Here is a 21286-nt window from a genome sequence, read left to right on the forward strand (position 1 = left end):
CTAACAAACAGGTCAGCTGAGACCCAACTTTCCCGTGAATGTGGGCAAACTAAAGAAAAAGATGCAACCAGTAAGGGAGGAAAAGGAAACATGGGCAGAGGAAAACACGGGGAAGACTTGGAGAAAGGGAAGCTTTAAGTATATCAAGGATGATTAAAATAAAAGCAGGTGAAATTCAAATGAAGAAGGAAAGAAAGTTCCAGCACAGATAAAGTTTTCCGGCGCTTTCGCTGGATCCGGGCCACCGGGTCCAAGCCAGAGTCAAGCATCTTGCAAAACTCGCCACACCCCGAGACCTGGAGGGGCCCGGTTCCCCAGCGCGGCGCGTGGCGCGGCTCTATTACGTCGGAGGGGGCGGGACTTCTGGACCCTGTGACGCCTAACTGAGGTTTTGGCAGAAGGTGGTGCCTTCCGGGTGGACAGGTGAGGAGCTTCCTCCCACGTTCTGGGGGTGCCTTCGTAGGAGGAAGGACGGCGGGACAGGCACCCGGGAGCTAGAGCCCTTTCTCGTAATGGCTCTCGCAGAGCCTGTGCCGCCCTTAGCCAGACGGCCGGTAGGAGCGTGAATAATGGTGCTGCGACCGCTTGGGGGCCCGGAGCCCCTTTGGCTGCCGGCCCAGCGGGAACGTACCGTGTGGACCGCTAAGGGCAGCCTGTCTGTAGGGAGTCTTATGGCGGCCCCTTTGGGGGAGTAGGGGGCCCGGACTTTGGGCGGCTGGTTGGGAACAAGTGACTAGAAGTGGCCAAAGTCTGGGCTAGGGAGTCCAAAGGTCTGAGTTCTTGAACCAACTTAAGCCTCTAGCCCTGAACGAGTCAGCTGTCTTGTCGCCCTGGGTGTCAGTTTCCCATCTTGTCCATTGATGGTCTCTTTTGGTTTGGAATCAAGTTTCTCCTCAGGATCAACCGCCTTCCCGCCGCCTCTCTCAAATTTGCTACACCGGGTATTCTTGAGAACTGAATGTTGCACCAGTCTCTGAACTTGGCACTCCTCTGAGCCTGGCGTGCTGCAGTCTATGGGGACGCAGCGTCGGACACGACTTAGCGACTGAACAACCGCCACCACCCTTTGTTTGAGGTTCACTCTAGTTGGTCTAATAGTTCTCCGTGACGCCAAGGTCAGAATGGCACTTGCTGCCTTGAACTTAAAGAGTGCAGCATTTCGGGAAAACATTTGTGACTTTTGTTGCCTCTACCGCGTGTGATGCATCATGGTATTTTTCGGAAATAGTCCGTGTCTCATTTTGTCTAATGTATAAAATGGGGTACATTAGTAGCCACTTGATAAGATTGTTTTCTTAACTGAGGTACTTCATGTAACACTTGGAACAGTACTTTGCACGTAATAAGCACTCAGTAAATGTCAACTCTTAAAGCATGACCTGTCCACACCCTGCACCGATTTCCTAGCTCTCTTGAAGTTCTTTGCTGCAGGGTACTGGGAGTTTTCTTTGAGCCCATGTTTTGGGGTGGAGGGGTGGACGAGGCAAGAATACTGGAGTGGGTTGCCTTTCCCTTCTCCAAGAGATCTACCTGACCCAGGGATTGAACCCGTGTCTCCCGCATTGTAGGCAGACGCTTTACAGTTTGAGCCAGCAGGAAGTTTTGGGTTTCCCTGGTGGCTCAGAGAGTAAAGTGTCTGCCTGCGGCGTGGGAGACCTGGGTTCGATCCCTCGGTCGGAAGATCTCCTGAAGAAGGGAATGGCAACCCACTCCAGTATTCTTGCCTGGAGAATCCCATGGACGGAGGAGCCTGGTGGGCTACAGTACACAGGGTCACAAAGAGTCGGACAAGACTGAGCAACTTCACTTTCACTGGAAGTTTACTGTAATCTCTCACCTTTGAGTTTGTTTGTTTGTTTTTTTTTTTTTTTGCACACCAGACAGGATGTGTGAGTCCTTTGAGATCCATGCAAACTGTTGAGTGAGTCAATAGTTTGTTCCTTTTTCTTGCTGAGTAGTATTCTATGGTATGGCTTATCATAATTGGTTTGCTGCTGCTGCTGCTAAGTCACTTCAATCATGTCCGACTCTGTGCGACCTCATAGACGGCAGCCTACCAGGCTCCCCCGCCCGGGATTCTCCAGGTAAGAACACTGGAGTAGGTTGCCATTTCCCTTTCCAATGCATGAAAGTGAAAAGTGAAAGGGAAGTCGCTCAGTTGTGTCCGACTCTTAGCGAACCCATGGACTACAGCCTACCAGGCTCCTCCGTCCATGGTACTTTCCAGGCAAGAGTACTGGAGTGGGGTGCCATTGCCTTCTCCATAGTTGGTTTAGCCATTCACTTTTTTGTAGTGTCCAGTTATAGGCTATTACAAATAGAACTGCTGTGAATCTTTGCTTGAATGTTTTTGCGTGAATATGTTTTTATACCTCTTGGACAAATACCCAGTAATACAATTGTTGGGTAACAGGATGTGCATTTAGTTAACTCATGTGAATATGTGTTTTTTTTTTTCTTTAGTATCTTAATAGGTAAACTACATTGATTGACTTTTGAATGTTAAATATACCTGGAATAGATCCCACATAACTCATCTTCTGTGTTGCTAGATTCTATTTATTAATATTTTGTTAAGGTATAGATATGAGAGGTCTTAGTGTATAGTTTTCTTTTTCTTTCTTTTGACCTAAATAAAGTTAGAATCCAATTAATATAAGCAGATAAACACCTATGCTTACCTGAGTAAAGCTTACCTAAATTGTGCAGATTGTAGCTACACTGTGTACCTGGATTTTAATCCAGAGTAAGTCTTGCTGCTTGCCAAAATTTATCATTAAAAATTGCTTGTAGGTGATGCCTGAGGGCAAGGCCATCAACCTTTAATAATTTATATTAGAACACATTGTCTCCTGTTAATCTGCCCATTGTTTGCAGCATTGAATTACCCTGGGTTCTTAGGTAAGGAAGAAAGTAAAATTTTTCTTTACTTTGTTTTTATTTGGCTGTGTAAGATTCAGAAACATAAGAGTGAAGTAAAATAAAAAGATGCTTTACAATATGTACATTAACTCCAGGTTTCTCAGTGGTATTTTACTTGAAGTGTTTAGAGTTATTGTTAGTGTTTTGCTTGTTTTCCAATTTTCATAGACTGCTTGCTTTCTTGTTAATTCTGTGGCTAAACTCCTACGATGTCATTTACTTTGAAATTAAGTGTTTATGAGTTGAATATAGTTAATAACTTTGGATTCTCTTTCTGGTGCAAATCTTAAATTTAGCCAGTGTCCTCTCTGTCAGCACTCTAATTTTTTACTGTGTATAACAGTTAAATCTAATTGTTTCTAACACTTTATAAATGTCATAAGACCTTTATAAATATATTGTATTTTGTGATAGTTTTAGAGATTGGGCTACAGTGACATTTATTAGTGAACCAAAAATCAATTGAAAAGGTGAGATGATACTTTTATTTACTTAGTCAGTCAACGTATTTTAATATAATTTTAAAAGGAGTCCCCACTTCATAAGTGAAAAATTTTCATTCCAGACAGTTTTCCACTATTGACCTTTTGGGCTAGTGATTCTTTGTTGTGGGGGCCTGTAATGTGCGGTGTAGGGTGTTAAGCAGTATCCCTGGCCTCTACTCACTAGATGCTGGTAGTAATACCTCCCCTGATACCAAGTGACAATAAAAACTGTTTTTATTTTTTGCCATATGTCTTCTGGGGGACAAAATTGTGTCCGCTTGGAAGTCACTGCTCTAGAGAGACCTCACAGCCTGAGCGTGGAAGTGGGAGGGATGAGTCCTCGAGAAATCTCCTGGGAGAGTATACTGAAACCAGGGGGAAAAAATCCCTTCTTCTGCAGTGTCTCTCTTCCAGCCCGTTCTTCAAGGTTAACATCATGTCAGTTGGCAGAGGGAAAATATTTTAAAAACTCTGATCCATTTGTCCAGAGAAGGCAATGAAGAGTGAATTTGGAGGCAATACATTGATAACTGGTACAAGGAGGAAAGCATCTGAAAAATGGTTGGGGAGTAAAACATTGGCAAAGCTCTAGGACCAGAAAAGCATGAAGTCAACTGAGGAACTGCAGGGACAAGACAGACCCGAGTGCAAGGTTAATGGTAAAGCAGTAAGAGGAGAAAAAATGAGGGGCATTTATAATCTAGACTCTGGAGGGCTTTGAATGAAAGGAGGATAGTTGAAGAGGAGGCTAGAAAGACCAGTGAAAGTCTGGGACATGGTCCTATTGATAGAGGCAGAGGCAGATTTGGAGGGCTGATAGAAGTAATTTGGGACTGCATTTTTGCATGTATCTTGATTATTCAGAAAATTGTTTTATGGTTATTCAGAAAATTGTTTGTGATGCTATTTGATATTCTGTTTTTTTCTATCTACCAATTTCATAATTGAATAATATAATGCTTTAATATCATAAAAATATAAAATAAAGGAATAACTCAGAGCTCATCAAGGAGTTCACTGTCCTTCTTTACCTTCTTATCTGGGAGAGTACAAGTGCAGCGAGAGCCTCTGTTTCTTCATCAGACTTCACCAGGTCTCACTGGTAGAGCATCTAGCTATAGGAGAATTCCAGCAGAGGGAAAATAAAAGTTAGCTGTGGATATTGTCAGTTTAGACTGGAGAGGAGAGTGGCGGGGTTTTTGTTTTGATTCACACTCCTCTATTGTCTTTAATTTCACCAGACGTGTCCCTCTATCTCTGTACTCTTGTGGTTTAATTTTTTTTTAATCCAAAAATCTAGGGTAGCTAAATAGTCATATATTTCCCATAACTCTTTGTGACATTTCCTTCTAGGTATATTGAATTTTGTCTTCTTTATTCTCGAATATTGCCTTTGGCTCAAAGTTTTATATTTTAGTGACTCTTCATATTGTTCTTCTCCCCTTATTTAGAAATGGACTCAGAAATCAAGGAAGAAATTCCTGTGCATGAGGAATTCATTTTATGTTGTGGAGTTGAAACCCAGGTTCTAAAGTGTGGGCCCTGGACTGACCTCATTAATAATCAAAGTGGCACAAGGCCTAAGCTGCTTATTTTCATTATTCCTGGTAAGTTTAAAAAGTTGGATAAGATGAATGTATACAGATACATGTGACTATTTCTGATTTTAAAGAGAATTTGATAAACATAAAAATCCTTGTGGAAGGAAATAGAATCACTCAAACCATTGATAATAACCACCCTTAATACTTTAGTGGCTTAACTTTTTGTTTATCTTCTGTGCATTAATAATATATATAATATACACATTTTAAAAATCATGATGTATACCATACATATCATTTTATAACCTGCTTTAAAATTTCTTTAGCAATACTTAGAATAATTAGAACTTTATCAAGTATTTCTAAATAATTTTTACTGTCTCATTTCAAGATGATTATAAGTTTATGGTAGAACATTTATTCTGGGATTTGTCAAATGGGTGATATGTGATCTTTGCTGAATCAGTGTCAATAGAATGATAGGGAAAGATACTTTATTGCACTTCTTTAAGTTATGAGCTTAAAAAAATATATATATATATATATATCAGGCTCAAAGATTAAAAATGAAACTGTAAATATGTATCATTTTATAGCACAACATATCATGTACACAGCTAGGCCTATGGAGTATTGTTACATTTTTTTTCTTGTACATTTTTGTTTGTTTTCCCTATGTTAATAATTGTCTCTTTTATTTGCTTAGTTGTCTGTGTTTCAATCAGTAATTTATCCAAAAATTATTCTCTAGAAGTGAAAAAATCTTCTCATATTCAGAGTAATCAGTTTTCTGTTTTGTTTTAGTTCATTTTTTGGCACTGTGACCAGAATTCTATGTTCTTCCACTCCAGTCTAGACTGGTTGCTCTCTGGGCCTCCTACACAGGCCATCCTGAGGACTCCTTTCACTTTTCTCTTGGGTTGGATTCCTTGTTTCCCAATCCCATATTTTTCTTGGTTTATTTCCCTGTTTTCGGTGGACCACACCTGCTAGGAACTTCCTGAGAAGAGGTACATGGGAATTCATCTTTCCCATGCTACATGTATTCATCTTCCCATGTAGCATGGGAAAGATGGTCTAGCCTGTCAGAAAATGTCTTAGAGTTCTAGGTTAGAGATGGTAGTTTCCTTAGAACTTGGAGTAAATTTTCAGTGTCTTCCATGGTTTTAACTGTTTTTAAGAAGTCTTGGTATTTTTCTGATTTTTTTTATCTTTTATGTGTGAAGTTCTCCCCCTCTGCTGGGAAAAAATACTTTAGATCTTTTCTTTGTTCTAAGATTCTGAAATTTTATAACCAAGCCCCAAGGTGTGGGTGTTTTCCATGCATTGTATTTGGATTTCGGTGGACCGAAATCCAAATTTTTTAAACCAGGAATTGTACTTCAATTCTCAAAGCTCTGTGTTCTTTCTTTTTTTCATACTCTTCTGTTTCATGTTTTGTCAGTGCATAACCTTTTTTTTGGCTTCTTGCATTATTAGTTGTTGCTGCGTTCTGTTTTCTGTTTCCACTAGTGTTTGTTTTTTCTCAAATGTTTGATAATCCTTGACTACCCTTTCATTTTTAAGAGGAAGACATAAGCAGTTGATTGGAAGTTTGTATTCAGAGGTGGAGCTTGTCCACAGATGGCCAACCATCCTAGTCTGAAAGGTTTTCTAGGACACACAACTTTCAGTACTAAAACCATGACAACAGGATGGGCAAAATAGAATGGTTGGTCACCCTACGTTGTCCTCACCTTAAGGTAATTTGATAGGGACCTAGCATTCACTGAAGGATTTCTAGCTTTCAGTATCTGTACCTGTTTTTTGAATTGTTCACTTTTCCCAGGAAGGACTCTTCCTAGCATCCCATTTGAGGCATGGATGCCTGGCTGCTGGTGTTAGAGCTGAACAAGGGAAAAGAGGTTGGAATTTCAGTGTTTCTTCTCAGTATAGTGCTTTTGTTCTCAGCTGGGCTATGATTTCTGATCCAGAACCTCTCTTTGGTTTAACCTTTTCTGAAAATAAACTTCCAGTGTTCTGCTACAATGTAACAGTATTTTTGAAAAGCAGTATGTCAGCTTTCTATTAAAATTAAAAATACATTTACTCGGCCTGTAGTGAGGGAGAGTTTGAAATTATAGGCATAAGAAGTGTTCTTTTGATGAAGCAGAGATTTGAGACCATGGTAGAGTGTAGGATTGAAAAAATAATCAAAAATATTGTCTTGGACTTTAGAAGGGATATCTTTCTGAGGCTAGAATGAAGGAGGTGAAGTTGGTTACTGAAATGAAGAAGTGTGAAGGTGTGTTCAGAGGCAATGAAGTAGTTCCTGCCTTTTGACCTCTGTTTTCTCTGTTAAGAGTTGAGGTGATCTGTGGGGAGTAAGGATGGCAGAGGGTGATTGTGGCCTTGAGGAAATTGGTCAGCATTAAAAATAGCAAATATGCTGGACTGACACAAATATGCGGGATGAAAGGAATTATTGACCAAAAGCAAGTAGGTAGATTTTGAGTAGGGCTGTGATCAAATACAGGTATATTGGGAGTGAAGTCTAAAAGGGCCGAAGGTCAACCTGGAAAATGGCTATCAGAGTTGGGATGCTTTGAATGTAAACCATTTCTGGGTAATGAAGAGACACAAACCTGTGATTTTTAAAGTTGTCAGAACCAACAGTATCATCTAATAACTTGTTACAAATGCAAATTTGGGGGCCCTGTCCTAAACCTAATGAACCAGAAACTCTGGGAGTGGTACAATTCTTAAGAAGTCCTCTAGTGGATTTTTTAAATTTAATTTTTAGTTGGAGGATAATTGCTTTCAATATTGCAATGGTTTCTGTCATATATCAGCGTGAATCAGCCATAGGTATACATATGTCTTCTCCCTCTTAAACCTCCCTCTGACCTCCCTCCCCACCCCACCTCTCTAGTTGTCACAGAGCATCAACTTTTAGTTTATGCACACCACCGGTCTAGGCTGAGGCTACTTGAATTGGTTGCTTACGTCGGATATAGGTGAAGTTCTTTGAATATGATCAAGATAATGAATTATGGGACAAAGGTGTTGGCTCAGTCCACCCAGATTTTGAAATCACTTAAGTCTTTGGAATGACAAGTGAAACTGACATCTCTTTTAAGGGTCAGGGTTTTCAAGGAATGTGTTAGAGTGACTAAAAAGTTGATGGATGGAAGTAGATGGCTTCAACCTTAGAGGAAGAGAGGTTGTTCCAGTAGCATAAACTAGTAATGGAGAAACAGCTTACTCTATACTTAACCACTCAGAGATGTTCATTCACTCACTCACTGGTATGAGGTGTCAGGAATACTGTGTTGCAAAAGCCTTTGCTGTTATTGAGGTGTAGGAAGTGTTAGAGAATAGTGAGGTCTCTACTACACATGGACATCACCAGATGGTCAGTACCGAAATCAGATTGCTTATATTCTTTGCAGCCAGAGATGGAGAAGCTCTATACAGTCAGCAAAAACAAGACCAGGAGGTGACTATGGCTCAGATCATGAATTCCTTATTGCCAGATTCAGACTTAAATTGAAGAAAGTAGGGAAAACCATTAGACCATTCAGGTATGACCTAAATCAAATCCCTTACAATTATACAGTGGAAGTGACAAATAGATTCAAGGGATTAAATCCAATAGACAGAATGCCTGAAAAACTATGGACAGAAGTTCATGACATTGTACAGGAGGCAGGGATCAAGACCATCCCCAAGAAAAAAGAAATGCAAAAAGGCAAAATGGTTGTCTGAGGAGACCTTACGAATAACTGAGATAAGAAGAGAAGCTAAAGGCAAAGGAGAAAAGGAAAGATATACCCATCTGAATGCAGAGTTCCAAAGACTAGCAAGGAAGATAAGAAAGTCTTCTTCAGTGATCAGTGCAAAGAAATAGAGGAAAACAATAGAATGGGAAAGACTAGAGATCTCCTCAAGAAAATTAGAGATACCGAGGGAACATTTCATGCAAAGATGGGCACAGTAAAGGACAGAAATGGTATGGACTTAACAGAAGCAGAAGATATTAAGAAGAGATGGCAAGAATACACAGAAGAACTATACAAAAAAGATCTTCATGACCCAGATAACCACAATGGTGTGATCACTCACCTAGAGCCAGACATACTGGAATGAGAAGTCAAGTGGACCTTAGGAGGCATCACTACAAACAAAGCTAGTGGAGGTGATGGAATTCCAGTTGAGCTATTTCAAATCCTAAAAGATGATGCTGTGAAGGTGCTGCACTCAACATGCCAGCAAATTTGGAAAACTTGCTGTGGCCACAGGACTGGAAAAGGTCAGTTTTTGTTTTTTTTTTATTCCAATCTCAAAGGCAATGCTAAAGAATGTTCAAACTACCACACAATTACACTCATTTCACATGCTAATAAAGTAATGCTCAAAATTCTCCAACCTAGTCTTCAACAGTACATGAACCGTGAACTTTCAGATGTTCAAGCTGGTTTTAGAAAAGGCAGAGGAACCACAGATCAAATTGCCAACATCCGCCGGATCATCAAAAAAGCAAGAGAGTTCCAGAAAAACATCTCTTTCTGCTTTATTGACTATGCCAAAGCCTTTGACTGTGTGGATAACAACAAACTGTGGAAAATTCTGAAAGAGATGGGCATACCAGACCACCTGACCTGCCTCTTGAGAAACCTATATGCAGGTCAGGAAGCAACAGTTAGAACTGGACATGCAACAAGAGACTGGTTCCAAATAGGGAAAGGGGTATGTCAAGGCTGTATATTGTCACCCTGCTTATTTAACTTATATGCAGAGTACATCATGATAAATGCTGGGCTGGAGGAAGCACAAGCTGAAATCAAGATTGCTGGAAGAAATATCAACAACTTCAGATAGGCAGATAATACCACCCTTATGGCAGAAAGTGAAGAACTAAAGAGCCTCTTGATGAAAGTGAAAGAGGAGAGTGAAAAAGTTGGCTTAAGCTCAACATTCAGAAAACGAAGATCATAGCATCTAGTCCCATCACTTCATGGGAAATAGATGCGGAAACAGTGGAAACAGTGACAGACTTTATTTTTCTGGGCTCCAAAATCACTGCAGATGGTGATTGCAGCCATGAAATCACTTATTCCTTGGAAGAAAAGTTATGACCAACCTAGACAGCATATTAAAAAGCAGAGACATTGCCAACAAAGATCCATCTAGTCAAGGCTATGGTTTTTCCAGTGGTCATGTACGGATGTGAGAGTTAGAGTATAAAGAAAGCTGAGCACTAAAGAATTGATGCCTTTGAACTGTGGTGTTGGAGAAGACTCTTGAGAGTCCCTTGGACTGCAAGGAGATCCAAGCAGTCCATCTTAAATGAAATCAGTCCTGAATATTCATTGGAAGGACTGATGCTGAAGCTGAAACTCCAATACTTTGGCCACCTGATGCAAAGAACTGACTCATTGGAAAAGACCCCCCCCCAAAAAAAAAAAAAAAGGAAAAGACCCTGATGCTGGGAAAGATTGAGGGCAGGAGGAGAAGGGTACAACAGAAGATGAGATGGTTTGGATGGCATCACTGACTCAATGGACATGGGTTTGAGTAAACTCCGAGAGTTGGTGATGGACAGAGAGGCCTGGCATGCTGCAGTCTGTGGGGGTTGCAAAGAGTCAGACACGAACTGAACTGAAAGGAAGAGAGGCCGTTTAGAGAGAGCCAGGTTTAAGATATGGTGAAAAGATAGAAGGAGCATTCATTGAAGACACTGGAAAAAGGGAAGCTTAAAACATTTGTTTCTTAATTGTCTCACCGTTTTCTAGTCTTTGATCATTTTCATATCGTTTCATTTCCTGGTGTTCTTTTATATTTACCCTTCTATTCTCCTTGCCACCCTTGGCCCTTTTCCTTGGACTTTGTGCAGGCTGTAGACTGGTGCTGCTCTTTAATTTGTGGAGTTCAGAATTGTCTTTTATCTGGGGGCTGTCTATTTGTACTGTGGGGAGAATTAGGATGACAGTTTTTCAAAGATTATTAAGCCTCTATAGACCTCATGTTTAGTCCATCTCAGATAGACTAACATAAACCTTTTATTTTAAATCACTTTGCTTACACACATAGCAAAATTTGTCCATGACTTTTAAGTTAGTAATGATGATAATGAGGAATTTTTTATTGGAATCCACAGACTGAGGAGCTTTTAATTTAGTTTCATCTTTTCCAATGAACTTTTGTTGTAGAATTTCTGCTACTAACATACTTGGACTTTAAGTAGTGAAATAAGCAGAAGGAGACAGTGTGGGTGTTCACATAGAATATATTGAATCATTATAGTTCTCAAGTGGTCATATGGGGATAGTGGAATCATGTGGCATGTTCTGTGTTGTGAGTACACAGATTGGAGTTGGAGAAGACAAGACTTTATGGAAAACTCAAAGCCCAAAGTTCTGTCCACATGACAACGTTCTCTAGATGCTATACCACATTAACTTGATATATGGTGGTTTTTGTCCCCTACAAGGTTAACTATTAATAGAAGGCGTAAGTCTACAACTGCAGTGTTAAGGGTTTTTTGGCAATTGGAGTCTAGAGATAATCACCACAGCCTCTCTTATACGTTGCTCAGGCATTTCACTGTGTATGTTTAAGCCGGTGTTTATAACACATTTTGATATCCTTTGATAAAATTTATGACTTTCATTTCTGTATTGGAATGTTTTTGAGCATTCTTACACCTGGAGATGGATACACACACACACACATCTGATTTTAGTTGTATAAACAAGACCCTTTTAATTTTCTCTGTGGTTTCCTAACCAGGAAGTTTAGTTCATGGTTCATAAAGTGTAACATAAGCCATAACATTTAAGTGGTGAAGTATGCAATGACATTTAAACATTTTGCATTATATTTTCTACCTCCATCTCTAAGTTGGATCTTTGTTACTGGCCATTGTGTACTCTTTAGGAGCCAAGTTCTTTATTGCTTGAGGGCCTTTGCACCTACTCCTACATTCTAGTATTCTTTTCATCAAATCTTTACATGGTGAATTTCTTGTCATGTTTTGAGTTTTAGCTAAATGCCACCTCCTCAGACATTTTTCTCAGGCCATCCTAATCTCCTCTGTCATATGATCCTATTTATTCCCTCATAGAAGTTATCATACTCGAGCTATTTTCCTGTTTAGTTATATGAATATATTTGCCTACTAGAATATAAATTACAAAAAATAACTATAAAAGAATATACAAAAAAGAAGTTATGTACTGAATAGAATGAATAGACATGGAGTGGTTGGCATTATCACTTACTTGCTGGAGATAAAATAGTAAATTAGAAAGATTAAGGGGATTTGCTTAAGATCTTACAGTCATTAAAGGAAAGAACTCAGACTTAAACCTGGAGATAGGGAGAAAAAATTGTTTTCTAGTAGTTCAGTTATTAGTACTTATTCATTCTGGTATTATCTATCCCGTCATTGCGACTATTGTGTCTAAATCATGTAGTTGTATTTTTGGATTTTCCTTAAAGTTAAACCTGTTTAACATTCTCAGAAAATTTAAAAAGTAATAATAATTGTAGTGATAATAGTAGTAGTAATAAAAATAATAATGACTGTCCGTTCATTACCCTTAATGATAATGTCAGCTGCTTTATAGAGCTGTTGTGAGATTAACTAAAACAAGGTATGCAGAAGGTCCTAGACTAGGTAATTTTATGTTCTTTTTAAATATCAGTATTATTTTCTTCTGTAAGTTCTTTCAATTTTCAGATATTTATTTATCTGAGCATTTATCATGTGTGATAGCACCAGTAACACCTTGGGCAAGCTATTTAACCTCTCGACTTCAGTTGCCTACATCCCATAACCTTGAGATAATAATAGTACTAAATGAGTTATGTATGTAAAATGCTTAAATACTGCCAGCCATGTAAATAGTTATAGCACTTTAAAATGTTGATTATTATTATTGTCTTGCCCTGTGAAGAAACCTATAAAGCTTTGCTTTGTTTGTTTTTTTAAGACTTTTTTGATGTGGACCATTTTCAAAGTGTTTATTGAATTTGTTACAATACTATTTCTGTTTTATATTTTGGTTTTTTTGGCTGCAAGGCATGTGGGATCTTAGCTCCCTGACCAGGGGTTGAACTTGCACCTTCTGTATTAAATGGTTAAGTCTTAATCACTGGACTGTCAGGGAAGTCCAAAACTTTGCTTTCTGAAAGACATAAAATATTTGAATATTATACGTGACACTTCTCGAAGGTTATACTCAGTAATGTAGAAAATATAAAATATTTCTGTTTGTATATAAATGAGATAAAATTCAATCAGAATTCCAAGAAAAGTTTTAACAATTTAAACTGGTGAATACAATTCTAAGGACCTACCAGTTACTGAAACATTAAAAAAAAAAAAAAAACCCAATGTGGTAATCAAGACAATATGGTGCTGGCAGAGAAGAAAGTGAAAAAATAAGTGAAATTATTTGAAATTAGAATTAGCTAATGAATGTAATATTAAAATGCAGAAATATCACTTTGCTGACAAAGGTCTTTCTAGTCAAAGCTATGGTTTTTCCAATAGTCATGTGTGGATGTTGAGTTGGACCATAAAGAAAGCTGAGCACCGAAGAATTGATGCTTTTGAACTGTGGTGTTGGAGAAGACTCTTGAGAGTCCCTTGGGCTGCAAGGAGGTTCAACCAGTCCATCCTAAAGGAAATCAATCCTGAATATTCATTGGAAGGACTGATGCTGAAGCTGAAACTCCAATACTTTGGCCACCTGATGCGAAGAACTGACTCATTGGAAAAGACCCTGATGCTGGGAAAAATTGAAGGCAGGAGGAGAAGGGGATTACAGAGGATGAGATGGTTGGATGGCATCACCGACTCTATGGACATAAGTTTGAGCAAGCTCCAGGAGTTGGTGATGTACAGGGAAGCCTGGCGTGCTACAGTCTATGGGGTTGCAAGAGTCAGACGCAGCTGAGCAGCTGTACTAACTCACTGAATGAATGTAAGAATTCAGTATTGGATCAGAAGACATTTCAAGTCTATGTAGAAGGAATGAGTTATGTAATAAATGGTCTTGGGACACTGCCATTCACTTGGAAGGAAGTCAGATTGCTACTTTGTACTTTACATTCAAAAATATTCCAACCTTACTGAAGATTTAAACATAAAACAAGAATAAAACATGAAACAGTGTCATCACATCCAACATTGATGTTACAGTAACTCTGTTCAGATACACCCCTCTTCCCTTCTTTCTCCTCTTGCTGCACAGCAGACAGTAAGAACACAAAGATGACATTAGCACCATCACACAAAGGAATTTGGAACTTGAGTCACTAGGTTAGAATGCAACAGTAGCCATGATAAGGCCATCATATGTTACTATCATGGCTGGACACTGATGATGAATTTGAATACCTAACATACAGCGAACAATGTATTGAGCAGTGTTTAAGGACTTTACACATTTTAGTTCATTTAGTTCTCACATGAGGTAGTATGCTTCTTATCCTCACTTTATGGGCAAGGACACCAAGGCCCAGAGAGGTTAAATAACTTGCCAAAGGTCACACAGTTGGCCAGTGGCAAAGCCAGGATATCATCACAGTTAATCTGGCTCCAGAGTCTATACCCTTAACCACTTTGCTACACTGCTTATGTAGGAAACTAAAACATATAATGAAGAAGAAATCAGTAAAATTTGACAAGGATGACAGAGGTTACATCAGTGCAGCAAAACCCTGTCATGTAATTGCAAAGAGGAGAAAACCTAGTAGCATGAAGAAATAGATACATTGAGTGGACAGATATTGATGGAAATGGTCTAGTATTTACAAAGGCATTGTACAGATGATGATTGTTAGATGAAAACCCCATTTCACTCTTTTGCCCCTAAAGATGTATCAGATTGACTGTTTTTTTTTTTTAATTACTTATTCTGTTTCTTTATAGCAAACCCATGTCAAAAATACGTTCTGTACATACACAAGAAAAATCTATGTATATTAGTTGGTGGTCTTTCCCTCCAGAGATCAAATCATACATCTCTTTACAATATAAGTACTTGTGATAAAAGACCAGAAAACACTCAGTAGACTCTTTAACATTCTCGTTGTGAATGATTCTGACACTGATGCAGCTTGGTAACTGCTCACAGGCAAATGTTGAAGGGGCTTACAGGCAGTATTAATGATTTTAGGCGATGCAAAGACACTCAGATGTTTAAGTAGGGTGCTGCTCTGATTCTATTTGAGGTTTAGAGAAATCTATCCAAGTACCCTGAAGCATAGATTCCAGGGGGACACGAGTAGATAGAAGAGCCTTTAGGAGGCTGTTGTGAGAAACACAGTGGGAAGTGGTAACACTAACAGAATTGGACAAAATTGAGGTGTATTTTGGAAGCAAAGTCAACAGGACCTCTTGGTGAACTGGATGTAAAGAGCAGGGAGGAACCAAGAAAGACCTGTGCTGTTAGAACTTGGTTTATGATTGGTGGTTCCACTTATTTAGAAGAACATGGAGGATGAGTTTATTTGAAGCCACTGGAGAACAGAGCAGTAGGAGAAATTTTCTAAATGATAATTCCCAGACTTAAGGTATCAGATCAGATCAAATCAGATCAGTCACTCAGTCGTGTCCAACTCTTTGCGACCCCACGAATCGCAGCACACCAGGCCTCCCTGTCCATCACCAACTCCCGGAGTTCACTCAGACTCACATCCATCGAGTCAGTGATGCCATCCAGCCATCTCATCCTCTGTCGTCCCCTTCTCAAAGGATATGAAAATTGAGTTGTACAGGTAATTGTTACTAAATTTGTATGGGAAAGTATAAGGAGATGCCTTTCTTTTTCAGTCTGTATTTTATCTTGTGTAAGTTTATTGTTTTGGTTAATCTAAAAGTCTGTGTTTCTTTTCATAGGTAACCCAGGTTTTTCTGCCATGTATGTGCCATTTGCAAAGGCTTTGTATTCTGCAACAAAAAGACGCTTTCCAGTTTGGATTATCAGTCATGCTGGGCATGCCTTAGCCCCCAGAGGCAAGAAGATTCTTAAAAGCTCAGAAGGTATGTCTTCATTAACATTTGCTTTCTTTTACGGTGAATGGGTGTTCATATTTCTAGAAAGCCTGCTGAGGTTAAGAGTTACACCAGTGGAAACCTCTGCTTGTGGCATTACACCCATGATGCCACATTCTGGTAATTTTAGGATTTGAGGGGTCATTTTAGTTATTCTGCAGGTAATTTTTTTAAAGTTTGGGCAAATTAAACAGTTTGTCTAGGACTTACCATCTCTGTTTACCAACTAGTAATCAACTATATATTTATCAGTCATGTACTGTAGTTGCAGGATTGTATTAAGAGGAATGGGGAAGTGTTACAAGACATGGTCCTTAGCCATGGTTCTTACTCTAGAGAAGCTCTCATTCCCACATTTGTAGAGTGACTAAGTGATATCCCCTGGCCTGTGATCATGTGGATACTTAAAGAGTAAACAAAGGAGAGAGTAAAAGAGTTGAGTAGAATTTGAATTTGGGGGGTGGAGGTGTGTGCAGAGGTGTAACAGGCAGAAGGATTAACATGGGGGCAGGAAGAGAGATTCAGTAGGTACTTGAGGGCTGAGCAGGGCCAGATTCGGAGGAGCCTTGAAAGCTGAGGGTAGAACTGTGTGGTAGATTGCTGGAAGCCTTAAATGGAGGAAGTAGATCAGAGAGCTACAAATTACCTGCTTTTAATTCATGAGTATTCTAGCACGTTCACTCTCTAAAAAAAAAAAAAATGACTAGAAACAAGATAAACAGTTTCTCTGTGGGCATTCCCTAAGGGTGTGTGTGCACTCCATCGTTGCGAACCCAGGGACTATATAGAGCAAGCCAGGCCTCTCTGGCCATGGAAATTTTCAGGCAGGAATACTGGAGTCGATAACCATTTCCTCCTCCAGGAGATCTTCCCCACCCAGGGATTGAACCCACATCTCCTGCATTGGCAGGCAGATTCTTTACCACTGAGCTATCTGGGAAGCCAATTCCTAAGGGCACCGCTTTGTTAATCTGAACTGGGAGAGAGGTGGCTCTGGCTTCATTGCCTAGTTTGCCCCTGTTTCTGGTATGCTTCTTCTATGGTGTGAACATCTTCTTGTACTTATCAAGCATCTAATGACAGAGGAAACCATGTGTGGTAGGGGAGGATGAAGGGATAGGTAATATGGGAACTCTCTGGGCTAATCTGCTTACATTTTCTACAACTCTAAACCATTCAAAAAATAAAATCTCTTAATAAAACAAATACTAGAGTTTTTAAATTATTTTAATATTTGCATTATACTTTTTTCATTGTATTAGTTCAACTCCCATAACAAAACCCATAAACTTAGGTAGCTTAAATAGCAGGAGTTTATTTTCTCATAGTCTGGAGACTGTAAGTCCAAAATTAGAATTTCAGCATAACTGTGGTCTAATGAGAGCCCTCTCCCTGGCTTTCAGGTGACCACCTTCTCTTTTTGTCCTCACATGACAGAGGGGAAGGGAGGGAGGGAGGTAGAGAGAGTGAGAGGAAGGATGAGAAAGCAAGAGTGAGAGCCAGCCAACAAGCTCTCTGGTATCTCTTCTAATAAGGCACCAATCCCTTTATGAGGGCCCCACCCTTGTAACCTCCTCTAACCCTAGTTACCTCCCAAAGTCCCCATTTCCAAATACCATCACACTGTGGGCATGCAGTTGTTCAGCACAAAAATTTTAGGGGACACAAATATTCAGTCTACACAGTCATGAATAGGAATGTTATGTATCCACGTATTAATTCAATCACAAGTATTGGTCAGGGTATGTATATAACATTATACCAGAGCCATAGCAGGACATAGAAATTATCTCTTAAAACATTTTTACTAAATATTTGTTCAAGTTTTAGTAGCTGCCCTTCAGTCCATCCTCAGAAGTATTACCTTATAGGTGTTAGAAACAGGCCCTTTGAAGTCTCACTCCTGTTGAGTAGCAAAGGATAAGTTTCTCTTATAAGTGGAAATTCTTTCCACATTCATGAACATCTGCAGGCATGCTAAATTGTTTTTATTTGCAGAAGTGGGTGACAGTTAAGAGGTCATTTCTATTTTTATCCATGTCCTAATTTTGGCTTTTAACTGATACATATGGTCAAGACACAAGGTAGTTATTGCAGAATTTGAGAAACAAAATTACTCTTGTGCATACAGAGTAGATACTCTGGTTCTGTAGTTAGTATGGGATTTGGTTCTCTTTTCTTTATTCATAGATCAAACTATTCATGGGTCATCTCACTGTGAACATCACAACTCCCTGGCTCTTGACCTCTCCTCTGAATTCCTACATTTTGTAGTATAGATCAGCTTCCTGAAATGTTAGTCTTCCAGAATACTGTGTTAATTTTAAATTGACTTTAGCGTCAGATGCCAGCTCTTCCCCATCCCGCCCCCCCCCTCCCCCCCCGCCCCACCACTACACTAGTTTATTTTATTTGTTCAAGAACCCATCTTGCAAGCATGGGCTTTGATTCTGGGCGTCCAGATTCCCATACTTAGGAAGAAAAAAGCAAACTGTGCTTCATGTACATGGGTGAAAACTAAAGGCACATGGTTAATCACACTGTAATTAAGTTTCTATAGCCTAGCAGCCAGAAGCCACAGGTCCTTTAGGTCCTTCTGGATGCCCGAGAGGGTATCTGCACTTTTCCTGAGTCAGGCAACCTCTTCATCCTTCAGCTTCTGGTTGATAACACTGGTTAACTCCCGAGCGTTCAGGATACATGGAAGACTCAGGAACACTTCATTCTCAAAGCCATACATCCCTTCACAGTTGTTGACACTGGATGACTCCTGGATAGACTTTTCATCATGGATTCAATAAGATCAGCCACACTTAATCGAATAGCCCAGATGGTGTCGCCTTTGAGCTTGATGACTTATAGGCATTTTCAACCACCATCTTATGCACTTCCTTCCAATTTTCGCTGTGATTATCTGTTCCCATTTCTGGATTCAGTTCCTGGAGAGAAATGCCTGCCACATTCACTTCACTCCACACAACCACACTTGAGTCATCGTGTTCTCCTAGAATCCATCCGTGGTGGCTTGGGATGAATGCGTTTTTTCAGCCATAAAATAGTGAAGTCTAGCAAAATCCAGATTACATCGACTGCCAAACACACAGTGCTTGGGTAATTCACTTAGTTTCCAGGTAACATATATGAGAATATCCACTGGGTTGGAACCACCAGTCAGGACTGTACTTGATGATCTGAGGAATGATGAACTTAAAGACATTAATGTTCCTTTGCAGCAGATTCAGATGACTCTCTCCCTCTTGCTGGCGAACTCCTGCAGTTACTGCCACAATCTTGAAATTGGCAGTGACAGAGTAATCTTTGTCTGCCACAGTTTTTGGTGTCTGAAGGAATAAGCTTCCGTGCTGCAAGTGCAGCATTTCTCCTTTGAGTTTATTTTCCAAAACACCCACGAGAGCAAGCTTATTAAAGACTTGCCCAGAGTGCTGATGCCACATGCAATACCGACTTGTCCAACACTCACTACAGTGATTTATTGTTTGGGACCGTTGCCTCTTCTTCTGCAACTGGTGGCAATCAGTTTTTCTTTAGGGAAAGAAAGTTCTTCAGATGGCTGTCAGGATTGCAGAAGAAAGTCAGAAGCCTGCATTTCCTAGGGTGCAGGATCGGCAAGGAAGGAGGAGGAGGCAGCCTTGGCTGCCTCTGAGCTTCCTCTACTATGATTCCAACTCTGTTTAAAAACAATTTTACTTATTTTGGCTGTGCTGGGGCTTCTTCATTGCTGCTCAGGCTTTTCTATAGTTGTGGTGCACGGGCTTCTTATTGTGGCAGGTTCTCTTATTGCAGACCACAGGCTCTAGGATACAAGGGCTCAGTAGTTGTAGCTCCCTGGCTCTAGAGCACAGGCTCAACAGTTGTGGCACACGAGCTTAGTTGCTCTGTGTCATGTGGGATCTTCTTGGATCAGGGATTGAACTGTATCTCACGCATTGGCAGGTGGATTCTTTACCACTGAGGCACCACAGAAGCCAGATGCCAACTCTTGAGAGTGCAATCTGAGATTTCCTTTTTCCTAATTCAGTTTACTCACTAAATCTTTGAGTACTTGCCTTTGAGTATCTTTGAGCCTGTCTCTTTGCTAGCACTTACAGAAAAATACTTCTGTGCTTAATGTACTTTACGTTGTTTAGTATTAGTATTATCTCACCACCCAGACTCCCTTTTTAAAGCATTACAAGTAAGATTACCCTTATCTTGGCTAATGTCCTCCTTTCTTCAAAAACAGTTTCCACACTCAGTAGTGATCAGGTCCTTGATAAGCAAGAACATCCAGACTGTTGCAGCTCTAAAGTTGCTCAGATTTCTTCCATTACCATTTTCATCTACTTTATATTTTTTATTTCCCTAATCATGTTCTGTTTAGAATGATAAATTTATAGATTAAGTGTAGTCCTTCTATAAATTCCTCCAAAAATTCTAATTGCATTTTTTTTCATAGGAACAGAAAAAAATCCTAAAATTTGTATGGAGCCACAAAAGACACCAAATAGGCAAAATAATCTGGAGGAAGAGGATTGAAGTTCAGGTTCAAAGTTAAAGTATCACACTCCCTGATTTCAAGCTATATTACAAAGCTAGTGATCAAAACAGTGTGGCGGTGTTATAAGAACAGAGAACCCAGGAAAAACCATGAATAAAGGCTCAACTAATCTTTGACAGGGGCACCAGGAATACACAATAGGAAAAGGATGGTATCTTCAATAAATGGTATTGGGAAAACTGGATATCCACATACAAAAGAATAAAAAGAGACTGTTTATATGCATAAACAGTCTATATGCATATTAAGTCATTACCTTGTACACTTTTAAAAACAGTAATGTTGTACAACCTAACTATATGCAAATTTTGTCAGTCATACTTCAGTAAAGCTGGAAAGAAAAAAAATAATTGTTGAAGCTAGACCATGGATACATAGAGATCTATTATACTATTCTCTGGACTTGTGCACATTTGAAAACTTCCACTCTTAAAAAAAAGAGTTTAAAGAAAGAAAAAGAAATATAGAATCTTAAAGCTGAAAGTGGGTGCTTATGCTCAGTAGCTCAGGCGTGTCGACTCTTTGTGACCCCATGGACTGTAACCCTCCAGGCTCCTCTGTTCGTGGGATTTTCTAGGCAAGAATACTGGAGTGGGTTGTTGTTTATACCTCTGGAGAATCTTCCTGACCCAGGGATCAAATCCACATCTCTTGAGTCTCCTGCATTGGCAGGCAGATTCTTTGCCATTGCACCACATGGGAAACCCCTAAAGCCAAAAGTATCGTCATT

General features: G+C 39.7%; 1 protein-coding gene and 1 pseudogene across 8 annotated transcripts in view; one reads left to right on the plus strand and one right to left on the minus strand.

The window, feature by feature from the left end:
* Positions 1–332: 332 nt before the first annotated feature.
* Positions 333–21286, plus strand: part of LDAH (lipid droplet associated hydrolase) — an 88590-nt gene continuing 67636 nt past the window's right edge. For 2 of the 8 annotated variants that reach the window (XR_009739529.1, XM_061433211.1), the window contains exons 1-3: positions 1132–2084; positions 4859–5014; positions 15843–15986. Coding sequence is in view for 7 of the 8 variants with exons in the window: in XM_061433211.1 (XP_061289195.1) it covers positions 1970–2084; positions 4859–5014; positions 15843–15986 (415 nt within the window). In the remaining variant the exon portion in view is untranslated. The other 6 variants (XM_061433205.1, XM_061433206.1, XM_061433207.1 and 3 more) reach the window with 6 other exon arrangements.
* On the minus strand, positions 18553–19419 carry LOC133257386 (L-lactate dehydrogenase B chain-like; annotated as a pseudogene).

Source organism: Bos javanicus, chromosome 11, assembly GCF_032452875.1.
Source record: "Bos javanicus breed banteng chromosome 11, ARS-OSU_banteng_1.0, whole genome shotgun sequence".
NCBI lineage: Eukaryota > Metazoa > Chordata > Mammalia > Artiodactyla > Bovidae > Bos > Bos javanicus.